The sequence below is a fragment of the Protomyctophum parallelum genome (assembly GCF_964188405.1).
Source record: "Protomyctophum parallelum genome assembly, chromosome: 13".
NCBI classification, from domain to species: domain Eukaryota; kingdom Metazoa; phylum Chordata; class Actinopteri; order Myctophiformes; family Myctophidae; genus Protomyctophum; species Protomyctophum parallelum.
Window position 1 is genome coordinate 16,780,183 of NC_139708.1, and position 19,093 is coordinate 16,799,275.

General features: G+C 43.4%; 1 protein-coding gene across 1 annotated transcript in view; it reads right to left on the reverse strand.

The window, feature by feature from the left end:
• The window catches only part of mrc2 (mannose receptor, C-type 2), a 32,006-nt gene that overhangs the window by 8,050 nt on the left and 4,863 nt on the right, over positions 1-19,093 (reverse strand). The window contains exons 2-20 of the mRNA XM_083780029.1: positions 15,065-15,478; positions 12,375-12,548; positions 11,679-11,843; positions 10,698-10,811; positions 10,124-10,267; positions 9,192-9,383; positions 8,837-8,991; positions 8,588-8,692; positions 6,495-6,610; positions 6,250-6,398; positions 5,009-5,226; positions 3,097-3,233; positions 2,745-2,838; positions 2,452-2,581; positions 2,229-2,261; positions 1,928-2,094; positions 1,457-1,625; positions 1,196-1,338; positions 356-470 (exon numbers count right to left, since the gene is read on the reverse strand). Coding sequence (XP_083636155.1) covers positions 356-470; positions 1,196-1,338; positions 1,457-1,625; positions 1,928-2,094; positions 2,229-2,261; positions 2,452-2,581; positions 2,745-2,838; positions 3,097-3,233; positions 5,009-5,226; positions 6,250-6,398; positions 6,495-6,610; positions 8,588-8,692; positions 8,837-8,991; positions 9,192-9,383; positions 10,124-10,267; positions 10,698-10,811; positions 11,679-11,843; positions 12,375-12,548; positions 15,065-15,478 — 2,934 coding nt within the window. The remainder of the gene's footprint in view (positions 1-355; positions 471-1,195; positions 1,339-1,456; positions 1,626-1,927; positions 2,095-2,228; positions 2,262-2,451; positions 2,582-2,744; positions 2,839-3,096; positions 3,234-5,008; positions 5,227-6,249; positions 6,399-6,494; positions 6,611-8,587; positions 8,693-8,836; positions 8,992-9,191; positions 9,384-10,123; positions 10,268-10,697; positions 10,812-11,678; positions 11,844-12,374; positions 12,549-15,064; positions 15,479-19,093) is intronic.

Below are 19,093 nucleotides of genomic sequence, written 5' to 3' on the forward strand. Positions count from 1 at the left end.
GTTCATCTGTGTACATACACATAAGATGTGTATGTGTGTGTGTGTGTGTGTGTGTGTGTGTGTGTGTGTGTGTGTGTGTGTGTGTGTGTGTGTGTGTGTGTGTGTGTGTGTGTGTGTGTGTGTGTACAGTGTGTACAGTGTGTATTTATGTATGTATGAGTGTGTATGTGTGCAACTGTGCATGCTGACGCGTTCATATGTGTGATTTTGTGTACTGTATGCGTGGCAAGTGTGATTCTGTGTGTGTGTGTGTGTGTGTGTGTGTGTGTGTGTGTGTGTGTGTGTGTGTGTGTGTGTGTGTGTGTGTGTGTGTGCGTGTGTGCGTGTGTGCGTGTGTTTATGTAGGCTGTAGTACCTTGCTCCAAATGATTGGGTACCACTGCCAGGACGCCTCCTTTTGTCTCACACATCAGCTTGGCTGCAGACCACGTAACCCTACTGGCTTCCTCCAGGCCATGAACTCTGAAACACTACGCACAACACACACACACATTTGGAATCATTGTGCTATTATAAGATAAGCTGGGATATGTTGTGGCACCGGCACGCAAATAAGCATAAATCCCCCTTAATTAATTAAAGGAGAATTACATGCTAGAAGACTTTCTTACCTTTCTTTGTAGTCGTTACGTCCCCATCAAAGAGGTCCAGGTGTTTTTTTTGTGCAAAAACTCCTTATTGGCTATTTCCCCTACCATAAGCCCTCAATGAATTGCATTGAATTGAATGGGAATTGAATGGGGCTATGGGGTGTTCGCTTATTTCCATCGAAATAAGTAGTAAAGTGTGCCGCTTGGGATATTATTTACATTATGAAGAGAGGATATATACAACAAAAAAAATGTTTTGAGCGATGGAAATAAGCAAATTAGCACAACACCCCATAGCCCCATTCATTTCATTTAGGGCTTATGGTAGGGGAAATAGCCAATAAGGAGGTTTTGCACAAAATAACACCTGGACCTCTTTGGTGGGGACGTAACAAATAAAGGTAAGAAAGCCTTCTAGCATGGAATTCTTCTTTCATTAAAGCCGAGAAAGCAACTGTGTCATTTTTGATTTTTGTGTTGGCCATTCAAAAATAGCAAATATACATACAAGCTCAAAGCTGCAAACTTGTACATTTGAACATTTTTGAGAACTACTGGTTTAGAATTGGCCTCAGGTCTTGATTGGTTAAACCAGGAGGGCCTACCTTATGCAGGTAGGAGGACCAGCCAGGAGGACATCCTGATGGGGGCATGGGTGAGGACGGCGTCGGCGGAATAGTCCCCGTGACGTTCACTCTCTTACAGATGTACGGCAGGTCTGAGTGGCACTTCTGATCCGCCCAGCCCCCTATTACCGGAGTGAAACATTGTAGTATCAGGTGTGGTGGTATTTGGTGGCTTTCATACGACAAATTGCTAAGGTGACAAATAAAAAGGCAGGCTTTGGCTTCAGGCTCCCCTCCTACCTTTGCCGGCGGACGTGAAGACACATTTGCGATCTCGGCTGAGTGAGTGAGGCCTCCCCAAGGCCCAGGACACATAGTTGAGTACGGAGTGGTCCGACCAGCTGAAGCGGCCATCGTATGCATAGGTATGAAGTCCCAGCCACCAGTTGTCACCCTCGATCTTGGACATCTGCCATGGAGAGAGAGCTATGGACATTACTTCTGGCCCACAGCTACTAAGACATGTCAGTGTTTGGAGACAGTTGGCAAACTGTATGCAGGCCATGGGGTGAGTAATGTACTTAATTATATTTATTTTATATGCAATAAACCATAATATTCAAAGCACATTAGTCTGAATCAGTATATCTACTGTACCAGTAGGATCAGCGGCAAAGCCTACAGACAAAGGAGCTAAACATCACTCTATTGCCCAGCATTGCTTGCAGGTATAATGATTATGAACTAGTTAGTTGAACTACTGTTGAGTACCTTGCGCAAAGTGTTGGCAAGGAAGTTCTCCTCTTCCACCGAGTGGACAGAGGCCAGTGAGGCTTCGAACCAGGAGCAGATCCTCTGGGCTTGGTCCCACGTGGAGCGGTGGTCAAAGAATTTGTACTCTGCCTCCTCAAAGCCAATCCACTCTGGAGAAGTGGACACTACAAGAGGACAAAAAAAGACTTGAGGGCGTGTTGTTTGTTTCTCTCTGTGAAGCCCCTGTGGACGGCTATAAAAGTTAAGTTGAGTTGAGCTGTGTGTGTTTGAAAACAAAAGCTTTGGTTGGCAGACTGACCTTCAGTGGTTTCTGGCTCTTTGGCCACGCTACCTGAAAACATAAATATGTATCATGTATTTGTTACATGATGAATAATTCAAACAGCAAGCTTTGTATTATTGAAATCTATAGCCAAAATGAATACAGTTCCTGCAGCTATAGCGGTTCTTTCCTTTTAGCCATTTGCACTCCGGGCGGTCAGTTGTATGCCCCCGGTGTAATTTATTTAGTGTAATTTTACCTCTGGGGATCTTGCAGATCCAGTCCAACTCAGAGTCACAATGCATGGCCAGCCAGGTCATTGTACCCAGATCGGCTGCAGCACACTGGCGGATGTTGTAGTTGTAGCGCCCGAAGTTCTGGTATGTGTACTACGGAATATGAATGAAGAGACTCAACAAAAAACAGCTGTATTTAACACATGGATCCTTTTATAAGCACACTAGATGAAAGATGTATCAAGCCATGATGTAGTGGCAAACAACGATTCTATAATTCACTCAAGCATGCATGTGAATGTAAGATCAGACTCACAGCCAGCCCATCACTCCATTTCCAGCTGCCGTTGTCCACAGGGTTCCTGCGGTTCAGGCCGATCCAGAACCAGTGCTGCTCATGATCCTCCGATCTGCAGGCATCATCATCATCATCATCATCATCTTCACCAACATCATGATTTTCATTATGGTCATCTCTCTCCACATTATTGTATGTAGTTGTTGTTGGGCGGAAAGTGCCACATATGTCCAAAACCGCTCCTTTTTTTATTACTATTTAAGATTCGAAATACTGTGGGGCATTAAAGAAAAAGAGAAAAATGGAGAATTTGGATTTATGAGGTTTCTGCCCGACAGCAACGATATCCAGTCAGGTGCATATTACTCACCCAAATGTCTCATGGAGGACCTTCAGGACGAACTGCTCCTCCTCGGGGCCACTGATGCTGAGCAGATTGGCCCCGTATCCTTGGCAGAACAGATGAGCCTGCAGCCAGCTGAGCTTGATCTGTTCCAGTTGAAATACCTACACAGTAATACATAGCATGAGCAATAAAATAATAGCTTAACCTATTAAGACCTGAGGCCGATCTACACAATCACAGTTAGTTCACACAAAGATCCCCCCCCCCCAAATTAAATCTAACCCAGAATGATTTTTCCTTTAACAACAAGTTTTATTTACAAATCAAAGGGACGGCCATGGGAAAGCGATTTGCACCATCTTATGCAAACATTTACATGAGCATATGGGAGCAGACAGCACTAGAAAAATGCAGACTTAAACCAACCCATTACTATAGGTTTCTGGATGATACATTTGGAATATGGGAACATAGCAAAGAAGATTTCCAGGAATTTATTGATGTTCTAAATAGCCATCATAGATCCATAACGATGAAATTTGTGACACACACTGAAAGGATTGACTTTCTTGATGTAACAATCTTCAAGGGCCCAAACTTTAACACAAATGGGAAACTAGACTTAAAAGTATTCTTTAAAGAAACAGACACCCACGCCCTATTACACAAAACGTCATTCCACCCGACACACTCCTACACAGGGATAGTCAAATCACAACTACTAAGATTCCATATGATTTGCACGCAAAGAAGTGATTTCAAAATAGCTTGTAAAACACTATTTAAGGCCCTCAGACTAAGAGGATACACTATAGGACATTCCTCCGGAAAGCTCAAAGTACCTTCTTAGAAATAAGAGTGCGGGATCCAGGCCCTAAATTGGCCCTGATAACCAGTGATTCAACACAGAGCACACTAGCCAACAACAGAATAAAAAGGAATTTTGAGAACCGAACGGATGATCTTCTAAAAGATTATAAAATTATATCGGCCTACAGAAAAAACAAAAACCTTAAAGATTATCTAGTACACAGCAAGCTAAAAGAAATCAACACACCAGCACGCCAGGGACCAGAATACTTCAAACCCAAACAATTAGTCAAAAATGGAACTACAAAACGCGTGTTAGAGATTAAACAACAAATAACAACCAGAACCAGCAATTGCATTTACTTAATCACATGTGAAAAATGTGGTTTACAATATGTCAGAGAAACGGGTAAAACAATAGGTACAAGGCTGGGACAACACAGATACAATATTAACAATGGAAAAAAGACAACCACAACATTTCATGGCTCACGGCATTGAAGCTCTAAAATGCGCTGGACTTCAACACAATCCCAACTGGACAGTAGGACAAAGACGTCAGTAGGACAAAGATCTTGAACACAACAAAACTTAAACTCAGGATTAAACTGGAGAAATCAAAAAATGATTGGATCAGACTTCCTTCGGATACATGGTGAATGCATTTATTCCTTGCATTGTGCCTACACATGTTGCGACTTGCGGTCGCAACATGTGTAGGCACAGTGCACTGAAGTTTTTTAATTTCCCCCCAATTTTTTTTTTTTAAATAAACTAAAATACAGATGTATAGCTTGTATATCTGCTACTTTTGAATAGCCATCACAAAAAAAATCATATAATTGATAAAGATCGTGAGGTGGAAACGTCGTATTTTTTCTGCCTGCCTGTCGCTGAATAAAGGTTTGGAGCATCTTAAAGTGAGTTGCGGGCCCCTGCTTCTTTTTATGTTGACTGTCTATATAGTTTTGTTATGTTTTCTGCATACATATCCAAATGGAAAGTGTGCTACAATTGTCGAGTTTTATAAATGGATGACTTTTAAGGCTATTAAAGTTGCACATTGTGTAGAAACTTTGAAGCCCAACAGGGCCAAGTTGGCCTTAACTCCAGTGCTGAAATGTACCTTGTAACAGTGTCGCAGGTCACTGCTGCTCTTCCAGGCAGCAGGGCAGGAGCCGGTGAGGCTCGGGGTGGGCTGTGGGGCAGGAGGCTCAGGACTCAGCGACGTATCCTGGGTCTGACGGCAGATGAACTTGGCACGCGACGACGCACAGTCCCTCACCTCCCACAAACCTGTCGCGAAGCCCGTAGCCATGGAGACACAGCCACCCTCAATTTGGACTGAAAGAGAGAGACACGGGGGAGGCATCCCATTAGCCAAAAGGAGCCTGGACCGCAGACATTGGTGGAAATAGTACAGTTGAGCCAATGTCTGAGGGAAAGGTCCACCGGCGAGTTGATCATTTTCCATTAAAATGTCGAATGGTTAAATAGCAATTTTTCTATTACTTGTTTTCCATTAATTAAAAAGGTTATCTTTGAAAAACAAAGAAGGGTCCCGCACACTGTCAGAAACTTGCCAAAAATGTTGCTCAAAGATAACCTTTTTAAGTATGCTTTATTGCCCTACGCACCTGTCACTAGCCTTCTGAGGTGTGCATCGGCCTTTTGCTAAAACTTGTTTTCCATTAATGAATTGTTAACCCAATTAATGAGAAAGTCCACTACAAAAACATACCGAATAATGCGCTAGCCTCTGCCATAGTTTGAGCAGGGAGCATAGGGTTCATAAGAGGTGACATCAATGCTCCTACTGGATTTTGACTGAGGAATTTGACTTGTCGTTCAGTCCTCGACCAAGCCTGTTTTTAACATCATGGAGCTCATATATCTGGAAATTGCATGATGGCCCTGATTGATATTACACAAAGCATTTGCTGCCTTTTGCTGCCTTGTTATAATGTGCTGCTGCAATATTTGTTAAAAGGAGAAACATGTTTACAACTTCCTTAACATATTGGCCCATTTTTGTAAAAACAGAAAAAGAAAATAACTCATGCTTCATTGGCTGACTTTAACCTCTGTAAAAAATTGAGATAACTGATGATTTCTCAGAAACACATACATCCAGCTAAGTAGGGCTGTTACTGGGGCAAATCTGTATAAGCACCTGCTATTTCTGGGTACAGATTATAAGTGGGACGAATCTAGGGTATAGATTTGTCTTTTACTAAGGCGTTCAGCAACTGCTCATCTTTAGAGTGGGTCTCTCATTCTGTACCTACTACCTTGTGTTTCATACTATGTCACAGAACATCATTCAAACGTATTACTTGAAGAAGAAGAAGAAGAAACTATGCTAACCTGGCTGGTCTCGATTCCAGTTGGTGTACGACACCTCATCCCCACCGAGCCATTGGAAAGTCCCAGGACTGCCCTGGTTATGAAGGCCGATCCAGAAAGAGTCTCCAGAGCGACCAAACACTAGGCTGTTGGCGAAGGCCTGCTCAAACCTTCAAAATGTAAAGGATTGTTTAGGGATTAATTTGACTGTAATACAATTGTGATCATTGAGACATTTGGATGTGTTAATGGCTGTATCACATTACCTATTGGTAATGGCAACAAGTGCAGCTCCGCTATCTTCACAGGCCTTTTTGGCCTCATCAAATGTGACCTGGTCCTCTCCTACCCAGTAGCAGGCTGGACTGTGCCACTTCCAGCCCTGTTGGGAGATAGAGAGGAGAGGAGAGGAGTCAGACACTCTTGTCAAGATAAAAAACTACAGAAAATCTCAGTGACTCAGTAGGCTGAGAGAGAGAGAGAGAGAGAGAGAGAGAGAGAGAGAGTGTGTGAGACAGGCAAGTTGCCTGTGTGCGCCTAAACTTGCCTGCCCTCAATTTCTCCTACCCGTTCACATAGTGGTGGACATGTACGGACGAGGAATGCAGCGAACACTCACAATGCCATGAGAGGTGAGATTGTGTCTATGACTGTGTGTGTGTGCATGTGTTTGCGTGGGAGAGAGAGAGAGACAGAGAGAGAGAGAGAGAGAGAGCGAGAGCGTGCAAGAGACACATGGGTGTCCGATTGGGTGAATCGGCCCCAACCTCAAGCTTTTTTGCACACTTTTTTGGCTACTGAGTCAACTGGCTGGCTGCCTGATAGAAGCCTCAAAGACTTCCAGCTGCTGCTTTGTTGAAATTCATATGACCCCCCTTAGCACTCCCTTTTCTTCCTGTCTCCTACTGCCTCAGTCACAGTGACAATGCTGTAAAAGCCGCATACAGCGTGTTGGGGACAGTGCAGTGACTCTAATAATCCATTCTCTTACATCAAAGGCATTTCACACATGTTGCGTCAAGTGTTTCGAAGGGAGACTCAACAACCGCTCGAGGTGAAACCACTACACCACATGGCCACACAATGCCATACTGTGCAATGCCAACTGACCCCTATCACATGACCACCCGGGATGCCCATACTCCCCAGGGAGAGAGGTATAGTTACATGACACTAAACAAATGTCCTGAAACATATAGAGCCTATTGTTGAGAATAACAGCTGAGAAACACAGTCAGATATAAATCAAAGCATAGCCAACATATAGGACTTACACCGACCTATGACCCACACACAAATCCATGGTCATGAATTGCATGCACACATGTGCAAAAAGAGCAAAGACGCTTGTTGCTTGCATTAGAGAAAACCTATTTTCTGACCACTGATAACCCCTCGTGGGAGGCATAAATTAAAGATAAACATTCCGCCTATGATATATTTGGAACAAACACTTGGCTGGCACTGTGAATAGTGAACACCAGTGTTCGTTCAAAAGCAGTATAAGGCTGAACGTCAATAATGGAGAGTTAATTACTGTGAAATCACACAAGGAGATGGATCCACCAGATGCGATTGGATTAAGCATGTGGGTAAAACCGGAGAGCATAAAAGGACAGTGCCCAAGTAAATGTAAGTGTGTGTGTCGTGTGATTAGACACAGTTTAAACATTTAAACAGATCAAAGTAAATGCAATGCGTGCTGCATTTCCTCAGGCTGTTAAAGTGTACAGGGAGTTAAGGGGGTGGAGGGAGTGTGTATTGGTGGGGGTTAGGGTTGTCTGGGGCTGTGGCGTCTGCTGACCTTCCTGGCCCTGAGGGGGTGATTTATAGAAGCGTTTCAGACTGGGGGTGGACGGGTGGAAGATAGGAGACCCAGAGCGTCTCAGGGGACAGGGGTGAAAGAACAGCTCAGAGTTTTACAATAACAGTTATCCCCCTTGTGCCACTGTACACTGTAGTGCTGCTTCTGTGCCAGGTCATTTTTCATTCTCATTTTAATATCTTCTTTACTTTTACACATGTGTGTTGATGGTACTCTGCATTTACCCCCTAGAATTACTACTATTATCCTTTTTAGATCATAATCATAAATTAATTAACCACATGAACCACTATTCTAGGCATATCATGTTAGGCAAACATTCGATGACAATAAAACGTCTACAAGCTAGCAACAAGTCACGTTGTGACACGCTATGAGCTTGTAGATCAGTGAAGAGATTTGATGCAGAGGGATAAAGGAGGGGAGCAATTACAGATGCGTTGGGGACCCTGGCCAACAAAGGATATAGGGTTTAAGTGGTTAAAGGGGAAACATTTTTAACAGGCAAATAGAAAGACAGAAATATAACAATACCTTTTTGCAGTCTTGGTGCTGTGGTTTCCCATCACTTTTTGTTCCTGGTTTCTTACAGATGGAGGGAAGTGTCAGATTACAAGGGCTGTCGTTCCAACGGCCGTCCTGTGCATGCCAGCAGCACACAGACAAACAGAGAGAGAGAACACAGCTGTTTAATCCAAACAAACAGAGCAGACGTCGCTGTGAGGGTCTGTTGCTGTGAGATCGAGGAGGGTCACCGTCAAGGAGGGTTCAGAGGTCACTCACAGGTCCCCAGATGGTGACGCAGTCCTCCTGGGTGTTGCGGAAGTTATTGGGCTCAAAGGGGTGCCATAATGTGAAGATGACGGGCGTGTGGTCGGTCCACTGGAAGTCCATTTGCATATCAGTGTCATGGAGCCCTATCCACAGCTCCTCGATGTCTGAAAGAAGACATCAATGGATAAGAGTTGAGATAACAATTCGAGAAGGTTGTCGCAGTGCTCTGAATACAAGCGAGAGAGAGAGAAAGAGAGAGAACTTAGAACCAATATCATTACAGAAAGAAACCACATGCAAGAAGGACATTATCACAGGACAAGACAAAATTAAGAGTTGAAAAGAAAATGTACCAACAAATCACCTTTCTTCAGGTTCCGTATGATGAACTCTAGCTCAGGCAAGGTGTGGATGCTGGCCAAGTTGGCCTCCATCTTTTGGCAGGTCTTCTGAGCTGTGTCCCAATCTATCTTGTCCGAGGTCAGCTTGTAGCAACCTGCCTGGAAGGCCTGCCATCCCACGTCACATTCATACTTGTCATTGTCTGCCCATGAGTCTGTGAAGCACAAAGATAAACCAAATGACCTGTATGTAATATGGAAAATGCATGTACAAATTTACAATGTCTTCATTTCAGATATTACTGATAATAACATAATAATAATGTTTTAATACTTTTTGAAAGTCTCCCTTATCAAATAGCAGAAATGGAAAGGTCATGTAACTGCAAATGTTATTAACATTCATTGTGAGGTACAGGGGTATCCAAACCTTTGTAGCTGATCTACAAAATGACAGGTTAGGGTCAGGGGCTTTTTTCTTTATCTGACAGTGCCTGTCTGCCATGCATTTCTAGCATTTCAGGAGCTTCAAGCAGACAATAGTTCAATATTTGGAGAGGAGCGCCGGTTATTTGACCCTCCTGATTGTGTCTGTGTCGTAATTTACGACTCAGTGTTGAATCGTTAGCACAACCATGAGAAGTCCATGTTTACATTGTTTCAGCTAAGCTATTTGTGCTAATAATGCAGAATGATGCGGGCAACAATAAGCGCTACGTGCGAGTGCTATGGACATGATATCCATAGTGCTCAAAATATAGGCCTATAGGCCTATACTGTGCAATAGTCAGATGAAATTAATTTGAATTCAAATAATATTTTCTATATACACGTGTATATATACCGGTATACACATTTTATTATTGTTTATTTTTCTCCCTTCCTTTCCCTTTGACCCTGGGCCCCAATTTGAAAACCTGTGGGTTAATAGTTATATATGTTAAAATAGACTGACCTGTGGTGAATGGGTCCAGGGTGGCATTGGGCCTCTTCTTACACACATAAGGCAATGCTACATCGCAGTCACGGTTCTGCCAGCGGCCTGACGACTCAGTTCTGATCACAGCACAGTTCTCCTCTTCTGCATGGTTCGGCTGGTCTGGGATGGAGTCAACAGTCAGACAAGATTGTTCAAAGCATTCTCTCACTGCCAAGGAGCTACTGTACTATATGATTTTTCAGATTTTCTCAGTCAGCAGTTGAAGGCTGCGAGAAAGTGTCAGAGGGTGGAACTGAATGAATTTTAACCCGAGGGCGATTCTAAAAATGTCTTCTAAATCCTAACCGTTTTCTGAAATACGTATGTTGCTATAATCAGTGGTTCTCAAACTTTGTGATGGTCAAGGACCCCAAATTATATGTTTTAGTGGGTTACAGTATCTAAAGTTAAAAAAAAGGGGAAAAATGAAATTAAACGTGCTCAGTCAACATTCCAGGAGTTCTAAAAACATCATATTATGCAAGGGGATTGAATTTCATAATGTTTATTGAACATAGAACAGGTTGTGTAGGCCGGATAGTAGTCTTACCAGTCTCCCAGTTGAGGTACTTGAGTGGTGAGGAGTCAGCCCACTGCCAGCCACCATTGATGTCCAGGTCATTCAAACCAATCCACAGAGCAGCACTGTAACCAGTCAGTAGACCTAAAACACGTCACATCCTCCAAATTATCATCACATTATCACAAGAGCGAAAGATCCTGAAGATGGAATAAAGGTGGAAAGTCTCACCTTGCATTTTGGTTTTGGGTGATAATGCGAGTAGAAACATAATGTACAATGTCATTTATATGACATTTATATGAATGTTGAGGGGGGCGGAGTGAGAAAGTTATGCCTAATTTATAAAAGAAAAAAAAAAGCACACCGTCTGGTTAGTGTCCCACGCCAAAGATACAAGCTCAATCTATAAGTTCATCACGGCACGCTGTAGAGCTTGTAGATCAGCTATTTTGGTGCAGGACACTATCGTACGGCAAAGTATTAGTAAGTAGAGTTTTATAGGGTTAGGGTTTCCCATCATTTTCCTATACTGACTATGTGTGGTCCGGAAGAGGTCAGCTACATCACATACACAGACAGTATATCCATCAGATATATTAGTACTGTAGAATGCACACAGTTCACAGCTGGTTCATTTCCATGCGGCCTCATGTAAAAGAAGATGTGCGTGTGTGTCGTGCGTGCGTGGTGAAAAGGTGCTCACTTTTTTTATTTAAGTAAAAGTATCAATACTGCAATGTAAAAATACTTGAGTAAAAGTACAAAAGTATTGGTATCAATGTGTACTTAATTCTTTATATGCCAAGTACGAGATATCTCGTACTTTCCCTCTACACCGGTTGTATGCCAAGTACGAGATATATACATAAAGCTTTATATAAAAAATTTAACTGTTTCGCCGAACATCAACTGTTAACACTGGCCCGGTTTCTATAGGCAACGCCTTGCATACGTGTGTGTGTGTGTGTGTGTGTGTGTGTGTGTGTGTGTGTGTGTGTATACCCATACCATTGATGTATGTCTGCTCATGAAGCTTGGTAATGCTCAACAGGTCAGAGCCCTGCTGCTGGCAGCTGAGGCGAGCCTCGCTCCACGACAGCGTCGCCTGGAAGTTGAACTGGTAACAGCTGTCTGTCAGCGGGTCAGTGTCCCAGAACGTCTCGCAGTCATTGGCTGGAGGTCAGAGGTCAGCAATGATCATAACGACAGTGAGTGAGAAGAGGACCAGTAGCGTACTGTATATACAGTATGACTCTTTGAACAAGTCTCAAGCGAGAGATGGCACTGTGCCGCCGGCAAGTGGACAGACTAAGCGATCAAACTAATCTATTGAATCGATTACAAAGATCCAGTGCAGCGATAGTTCATGGAGCCACAGAAATCAGGAAGCTACTTCTAATTATCCCCCCCCCCCCCAATTAATTAGCTAATAGTTAATTCTGATATACTCCCACAAATCAGTCTGTCTGTTTCTCAATCGCTTCAAGCTAACTCATAAATGGTTAATCCTAAAATGAAGTGTCTCAATGAAACATAAACATTCATTTAATAAAATAATCAATCCCTATTTTGGTCATTATAGGTGAAAATAAATGTAAAGGAAATCAAAAACATTCACAAACATTTTCACTATAGGGTTATAGTGGGTTATTGATTCGTTTAAAAAGAATGTGCTTCTCGATTATTTTCTATGCGATGACTCACTCTTAACAGGACAGAAGCCCCAGCGCTCGTCCTTGCCATAGTTGTAGGTGGTGGCACACCAGAGATGGCCGTCCTCTCGACCGATACTAGTGCAGCTGTGGAACCACTGGTTATCATATAAGAAGGGAAAGTAGCAGGGTCGGCCGTGAGAGTTCCCCTGGATTGTGTAGATGTCTGGGGGAGGTGGCACATAACAAACTTGAATTACCATCATGCAGCAGCAAAGACGCCTACTAGCTTCCAGTTATAACACAGCGGTTCACAACCTGCTGTGAGGATGCCAGCAGTGGGGCCCCAAATAATTTACAAAACATTAAGATTTTATGATGATAATATAACATCAAAAAATTATGTAAACGGTAAACATCTCCAAACATGCTATGAAAATGCATGTGCCCACCCATCTGACCACTTAGTGTTTAGATGGGCCGGGCTTGAACACTTTCGAGATTTTCAAGTGGGACCTGATACAGAAAAGGTTGAGAACCACTGAGTTATCAGACTGAACTTTGCTGAACTGAAAAACCTCCTGTTGACTTCTGTTGACTCAATTGCTTGTATAATCAAACACAGTGAAAAACAGAGGATGATGTTACGGTTAAAATAGAAAGCAAATCAATGTGTGGGCTTTTGTCAGCAGGGGATATTTTCATAAAATAAGGCGTAAGAAACAAGTAAAACTAAAGTCATAATGCAAAAAGGTCCGCAAAAAATAGCTAAAACATTTCGCAAGAAAGCTAATTCCATCCTAGCTATGAAACCACAGACGTGGCAGATATAAACGTATGAAAACAAAATCCAAGGCATGAAAATTGGGAACAGGCAAAAGTGAAAAGCGAAATGAACTAATGAACTATATTGGATTGCTATAATTTGACAAAATGCCCAGAGGTTGCCACCGCACCCTCTGCATTCCACTGGTACCATAGTAGGCCCTAGGGTGTGAAGAGAGGCATAACACAGCCTGGGGCAGAGACCGAGAGAGACTGGAAGAGGGTTTGTAATGTTACCAAAACACACACACACAGTACCTCCACTAAGGCCCTATGGAAAGTAGGGCAGATGTGTTAAATGCAGGGGAAAGTGTTATAAAATATCCTCTTTGACTTCCCACTCTAACTCCACCACAGAATGGCTGCTGCAGTTAAGCTGCTCCACAGCCTCTGGGCTGACAAATGTCTGAGGCATACTGCTCCAACTGTGTTTACTTCACAAAGAAAGTTGCGAGGATTGGCACTTAAAAGTTAAAAATGTCATCATACCCATTCCCCTGCCACAAAAAAAGAAGAAGCAAAAGCACTAAACTTAGGAGAGAGGATAAAGAAGAAAGCAGAGGGAGATTATCTGGTCTTAACTTAAAAGCAGATCTGGTTTTAATTGTAGTCAGGGGGAGCCTGTGAACTAAAGACTCATGCTGCGTGAGTAGGAGTAGTGATGCTGACATTGGACAAGAGGAGAACCACTGTGTTAACTATATATATATATATATATATATATATATACACACACACACACACAGGCCTAGTAAGTAGTATAAAACAAATACACTTGGGCGACTGTGGCTCAGGAGGTAGAGCAGGTCGTCCAATGATCCATGGGTCGGCGGTTCGAATCCCGGCTCCTCCTGTCTACATGTCGAAGTGTCCTTGGGCAAGACACTGAACCCCAAATTGCTCCCGATGTGCTGGTTGGTACCTTGCATGGCTTCCGCCCGCAATCGGTGTATGAATGTGTGTGTGAATGGGTGAATGTAATGCACAATCTATGTAAAGCGCCTTGGATAAAGGCGCTATATAAATGCACCATTTACCATTTACACAGGCATGGATACGGCAGGAGAGCCAATTGTCCTCAAAATGCCCTGGGGATGACAATTTGCTGCATTCATCTGAAAACATACTGTACAGCTGTGGCATGCGCAACAAAAACACCACCTGCCTCGTAGGAGACCTCACCCAGAGCCACAGCAGGGCACAGCTGAAAATAGATGACGGAATAAGGGAAGTACAACAGAGTCTGGATCAGTTGATGAAAAGAAACAAGTGTTTCTTCATTGCCTTGGTGACATTACCTTATGTCAGAAGTATCTTCTGACAAAGCCGCATCGGCTTTGTCAGATGGAGAACTAGTGGCAATGTCATATGCGTAGAAGAGAAAAGTCTATTGTTGTTTACAAACACTGATAGAATTTCTGACCTGTCATCTCATCTGGATGTCAGGTCTATTGGTATAAACCTGTATAAACTATGTGGTTCTGTAAATAATAATTATATAATAACTGGAATTTATAACGCCTTTCAAAAACCCAACAGCGCTTTACATGAACAAAAATAAACACACTCTCTCTTCAAGACTCTTTGGCTATTCACTCTGAGTAGTAACATACTGTACATGCTTAAATGATTAATAAAAGCCATAAAACAGCACTTATGCTGACACTGCCTGCCTCGTTATTGAGATATTAATGCTCTTCCCTCTGAACTCTGTCAGTGTGGTCTCTGAGGTGTATTCTCAAAGGCATGAATAAGGATTCACAGTTTCTTCATTATCAACCACCACAAAATACAATTGAATCTTTACTGTATTGACCATATTCACATGGCGGCCATTTTGCTCTTATGTTTAAGGGGGTGGGAAACAGAGGGGGGGGGCATGCAAATATGGTCAGTAGCATACAATAACATACGCACCACGGTATGCTTCACTGCAGAGGTCCTGGTCTTCCCTATTGAGCCGCCACTTGTGCTCTGTGACAGCGGGAGAGCCCGCAGAGGCGTTTGCTGCTGGTAAAGGAACGGGCATGTAGTTGTTCAGGTTCTCAAGCACCTGGCCGCAGTACCAGGTCCAGCGCACTCCGGGGGGCTGGTGGTCACAGGTATACATGCCCAGCGGAGACTTCCCCTGCCCCGGGGAGCCCTCGCTCTCTGTGGTCAGGCCCAGGCACAGCGAGGAGCCCAGGTTGAAGAGGCGACCCCGACTCACCCATTTCCAGAGCTGGCCATCATCACTGCAAGAGGCCACCACGTCCACGGAGTGATCCCGCACCCCCAGGCAGCCCCCGGCCCCCTCATGAAAGAAAGAAAATACATCCGAGTCCAGCGGCCCTGCGCAGGGAGAGATGTACAATGGCATCAGTCAATAATACTGTTCAAAGTGTTCCACATTAGCTTCTGGTGTGAGGAGGGAAAATGCCAGGAGAACAATCAATTTAATAGATTTAGCCCTGGGTTAGAGCTGGCTTCTCAGTATCCTGTGATAACACACCATGCACAACATATTTTGTTTCTCTGACATAATTTATAAGAGTGTCAATTTACATTATAAACATTGCAGCATTTTAACCAACTGTTGACGAATAAACTCCATCTGCCCATCCAAAAGTGTAAATGGGAGGGAGGGATGTATTATGTAGTGAGATGTGAAAATGAGATGTGAAAAGTGGTTACACATGTTTGTTTATGCGGTAATTAATCCAAGTTTAGAAATCACAATAGAATATTTCGCAATGCACCACGTCTACGGTATTTGCACTATTCCAGACATTTGACCTGGAATGGCCTCTCCTCGTAGTCTAAATCTGAACAGGGTTTGCCTGTGGATAGGCAGCGGTTGGAGGTTTAAGGGACCAATATTGTAAAGTGTAAAGGAACTTAATTCATGAGAACTTTTTAGTGAGTCTCTGCTGGTGAGAAAAGGCTTTGCTAAATATTTTAACAGCCCCTGATTACCCTTTTTCATTCTGCAGCTGGAGGCAGCTGAGGCCTCATTGGCAGGCATTACTAAATCAAAATGCAGTAGTTTGAACAATAGTGGCCTGCATGGTTTCAGTCATAGAGCCATGCCACATACACAGTGCACTTCAACCAGACTTTTATTATCCAAAACAAACACTAACAAAATGATGACTGAGCAAAGACGGAGCGTGTGCGCGGACACACACACACACACACACACACACACACACACACACACACACACACACACACACACACACACACACACACACACACACACACACACACACACACACACACACACACACACACACACACACACACACACACACACACACACACACACACACACACACACACACAAATGGCTGAACTTAAGCAAGAGTGAGTGGAATGTCGGGAACAAAAACCAACACTTCCCAAAAACTGTGTGGTTTTCTCTCATCACCCGTTTTCTTTTTTGTTTCTTTTTTCTTCTATGTTTAACCTGCTTTAAGACACTGGACAATGCAGTTAAAAACCAAGCAGTCTTCTACCCCGTTTTCACATCCCAGCCAAAATGCAGGAACTATAGTGGAAATGTTTGAATTAATCTCAAAACGGGCACCGATATTGTCTGGCGGAAGTTTTGTTGATGATCGGAATTTTACGGCAAGCTTCCTAGTAATCTTTCCACAGTGTACTGGCAAATAAAAATGTCCCTGTAGTGAAAACGTTAGAAATCAAAGTACTGGGATAGCGTGATGATGACATTGACAAAGAGAAAGAGAGAGCGTCGAGTCAGAGAGTGTTCTAACGGTCTTTGTGGGCCGTGGCTAATGTTTTTGCTGGAACAATTCTGGCACTGTAGTAAAAACAGCTTTGGAGTGTAAATGTGGTAACGCATGTTTATATGCCCTCTGTAAGAGAAAATCTGCAGCAAATAGAAATAGAAAGAGAGAAGGAGGGAGGGAGAGGGACTGGGAGAGAGTGCGTGCGTGCGTGCGTGCGTGCGTGCGTGCGTGCGTGCGTGCGTGCGTGCGTGAGTGAGTGCGTGCGTGAGTGAGTGAGAGAGAGCGCAATGAAGAAAGACAAGTATATGGAGGGAGCAGCTGTGGCTCTGAATTGTGGTGCCGTTAGAAGTGCAAAAACGAAAAGCCCCAAAACAAACAGATCTGGGATTTAGAAGAGAGAAAGTGAGACCCTCCGCATTCCAACTCCACGGGCTCCTGCAAGGGGCCAGGAAGTGGGGAAGGTGGGAAATATCACTGTGTATTTAGTTGAAAACAGGACCTCTGAGTATGGGGATACTTTAGTACAGTGGTTCTCAAACTCTTTCATGCCAAGGACTCCCACATTAATATTTATTTGGCCCACAGACCCCCATCTGAAAAGGGTTTGTGCTAGCCTGGCTTTGACCAGAAACATAACGTGAATTCACTCACGCCTTTGGGAGGAAGCGTGAGTGAATACACGTTATCAGTAGTATGGCCAAAGTCAGGCTAGGTTTGTGCCAGTTTGTGACCTCCATACACTATTTGTGTTAAGATGTATCAAAGGTAGGCCTATTCCAAAATGTTCAAACATTTTCAAGATTGTTTGAAGATAGCAGATCTACAAGCATGCAATGTGTCACAAAGTGACACATTATGAGCTTGCAGGTCAGATATTTCTGAATAGCCAATGTAGGGTTAAAGTGGCTATAATTACTTTTATGCTATACCTAGCTGGGGATACCCTGGGCTGGAACCCCCTCAAGAACCCTGCCCTGGGGGTCCTTTTACCCCACGTTGAGAATCACTGCCTTAGTACACTCATACAGTGGAACTAATCTCCCACGTTGTATAACCCTATACACAACCGGGTCACAAAGCGACATGTTTTCACCTTGTAGATCTGCCGTTTTCACTATTTTGGAAAATATAATAATAATAATAATAATAATAATTTGGGGGTGGTTAGGCTCTGAAGCAGCCTGAGAGCTCTGAATTCAGTTCCCAAGCCTGGCCAAAAAAAAGGAAAAAACTTTTTTTGTTGAATGAAACATTTTGATTTTTTTCGGCACATGCCCAAAACAGGGACGCCAGGGTTAATGCAGTCAATAAGCTACATCCTTTTATAGATGGTGAGAAAATGGAGTGTCCTCTTAAAGCACTACAAGCTCCCTGTAATCTTGAACAGACAATAATCAATGTAGCGGTTGTAGCCCTCTTCTTTCACTCAACATCTGTGGTTGGCTTCTGGAGAACCAGTGTCAAGCTTGAGCGCCACTACTCTGTAGATGTAGTTACAATACAAAACACAATGGTTGTGCGGTTCAGCAAAACAGTATGCCTGATTTATATTTAGTTGCACACTGGTGCTGCACAGCATAAATTGCAGATATACAAGCTCACAACGTGTTGCAGCAGGACACGTCCGTGAGCTTATAGAGTTATTTTCGGTACACAACAACCGAGTATAAATCACTCTTGAGAGCCCCCGTTGCCAGTGGTTTGTACAGTGTAATCAAATATAATCACCGCCCTGCTGCGCTACATAGCCACCCATCTCACTGTAGCACCCTGTTGTTAGGCCTGTTTACTGTCCACTAATTGTGATGCCAGAAAGGTTCAAGTTGGAAGAACAACTTTTTGCCTGCCAGGGATACACTACACTGTGTGCGTGCGCGTGCGTGTGCGTGTGCGTGTGTATGTGCGTGCGTGCGTGCGTGAGTGTGTATGTTTTCTTAAAATAATTGTTAAATGGCCCAGACGGCTGGCATAGATGTCCGAGCACCTAGGCTGCCAATCCATTTCAAAGGCTGTGTTCATGATTTAGAAGAGAAATATATATCACAAGTGTGTGGTTTGGAACAGACCCATCTTGTCTCTTTCTGTCATAGTGACATTGTCCTGCATCAGATCATGTGTCCCTATACAAATCAGGTTCTCCAATAGCCTCTTCTGTTTTTTGTATTTTTTGTTTTTCTCTGAGTCTCTGAGAGCCGTCATCCAGCTGACCCTC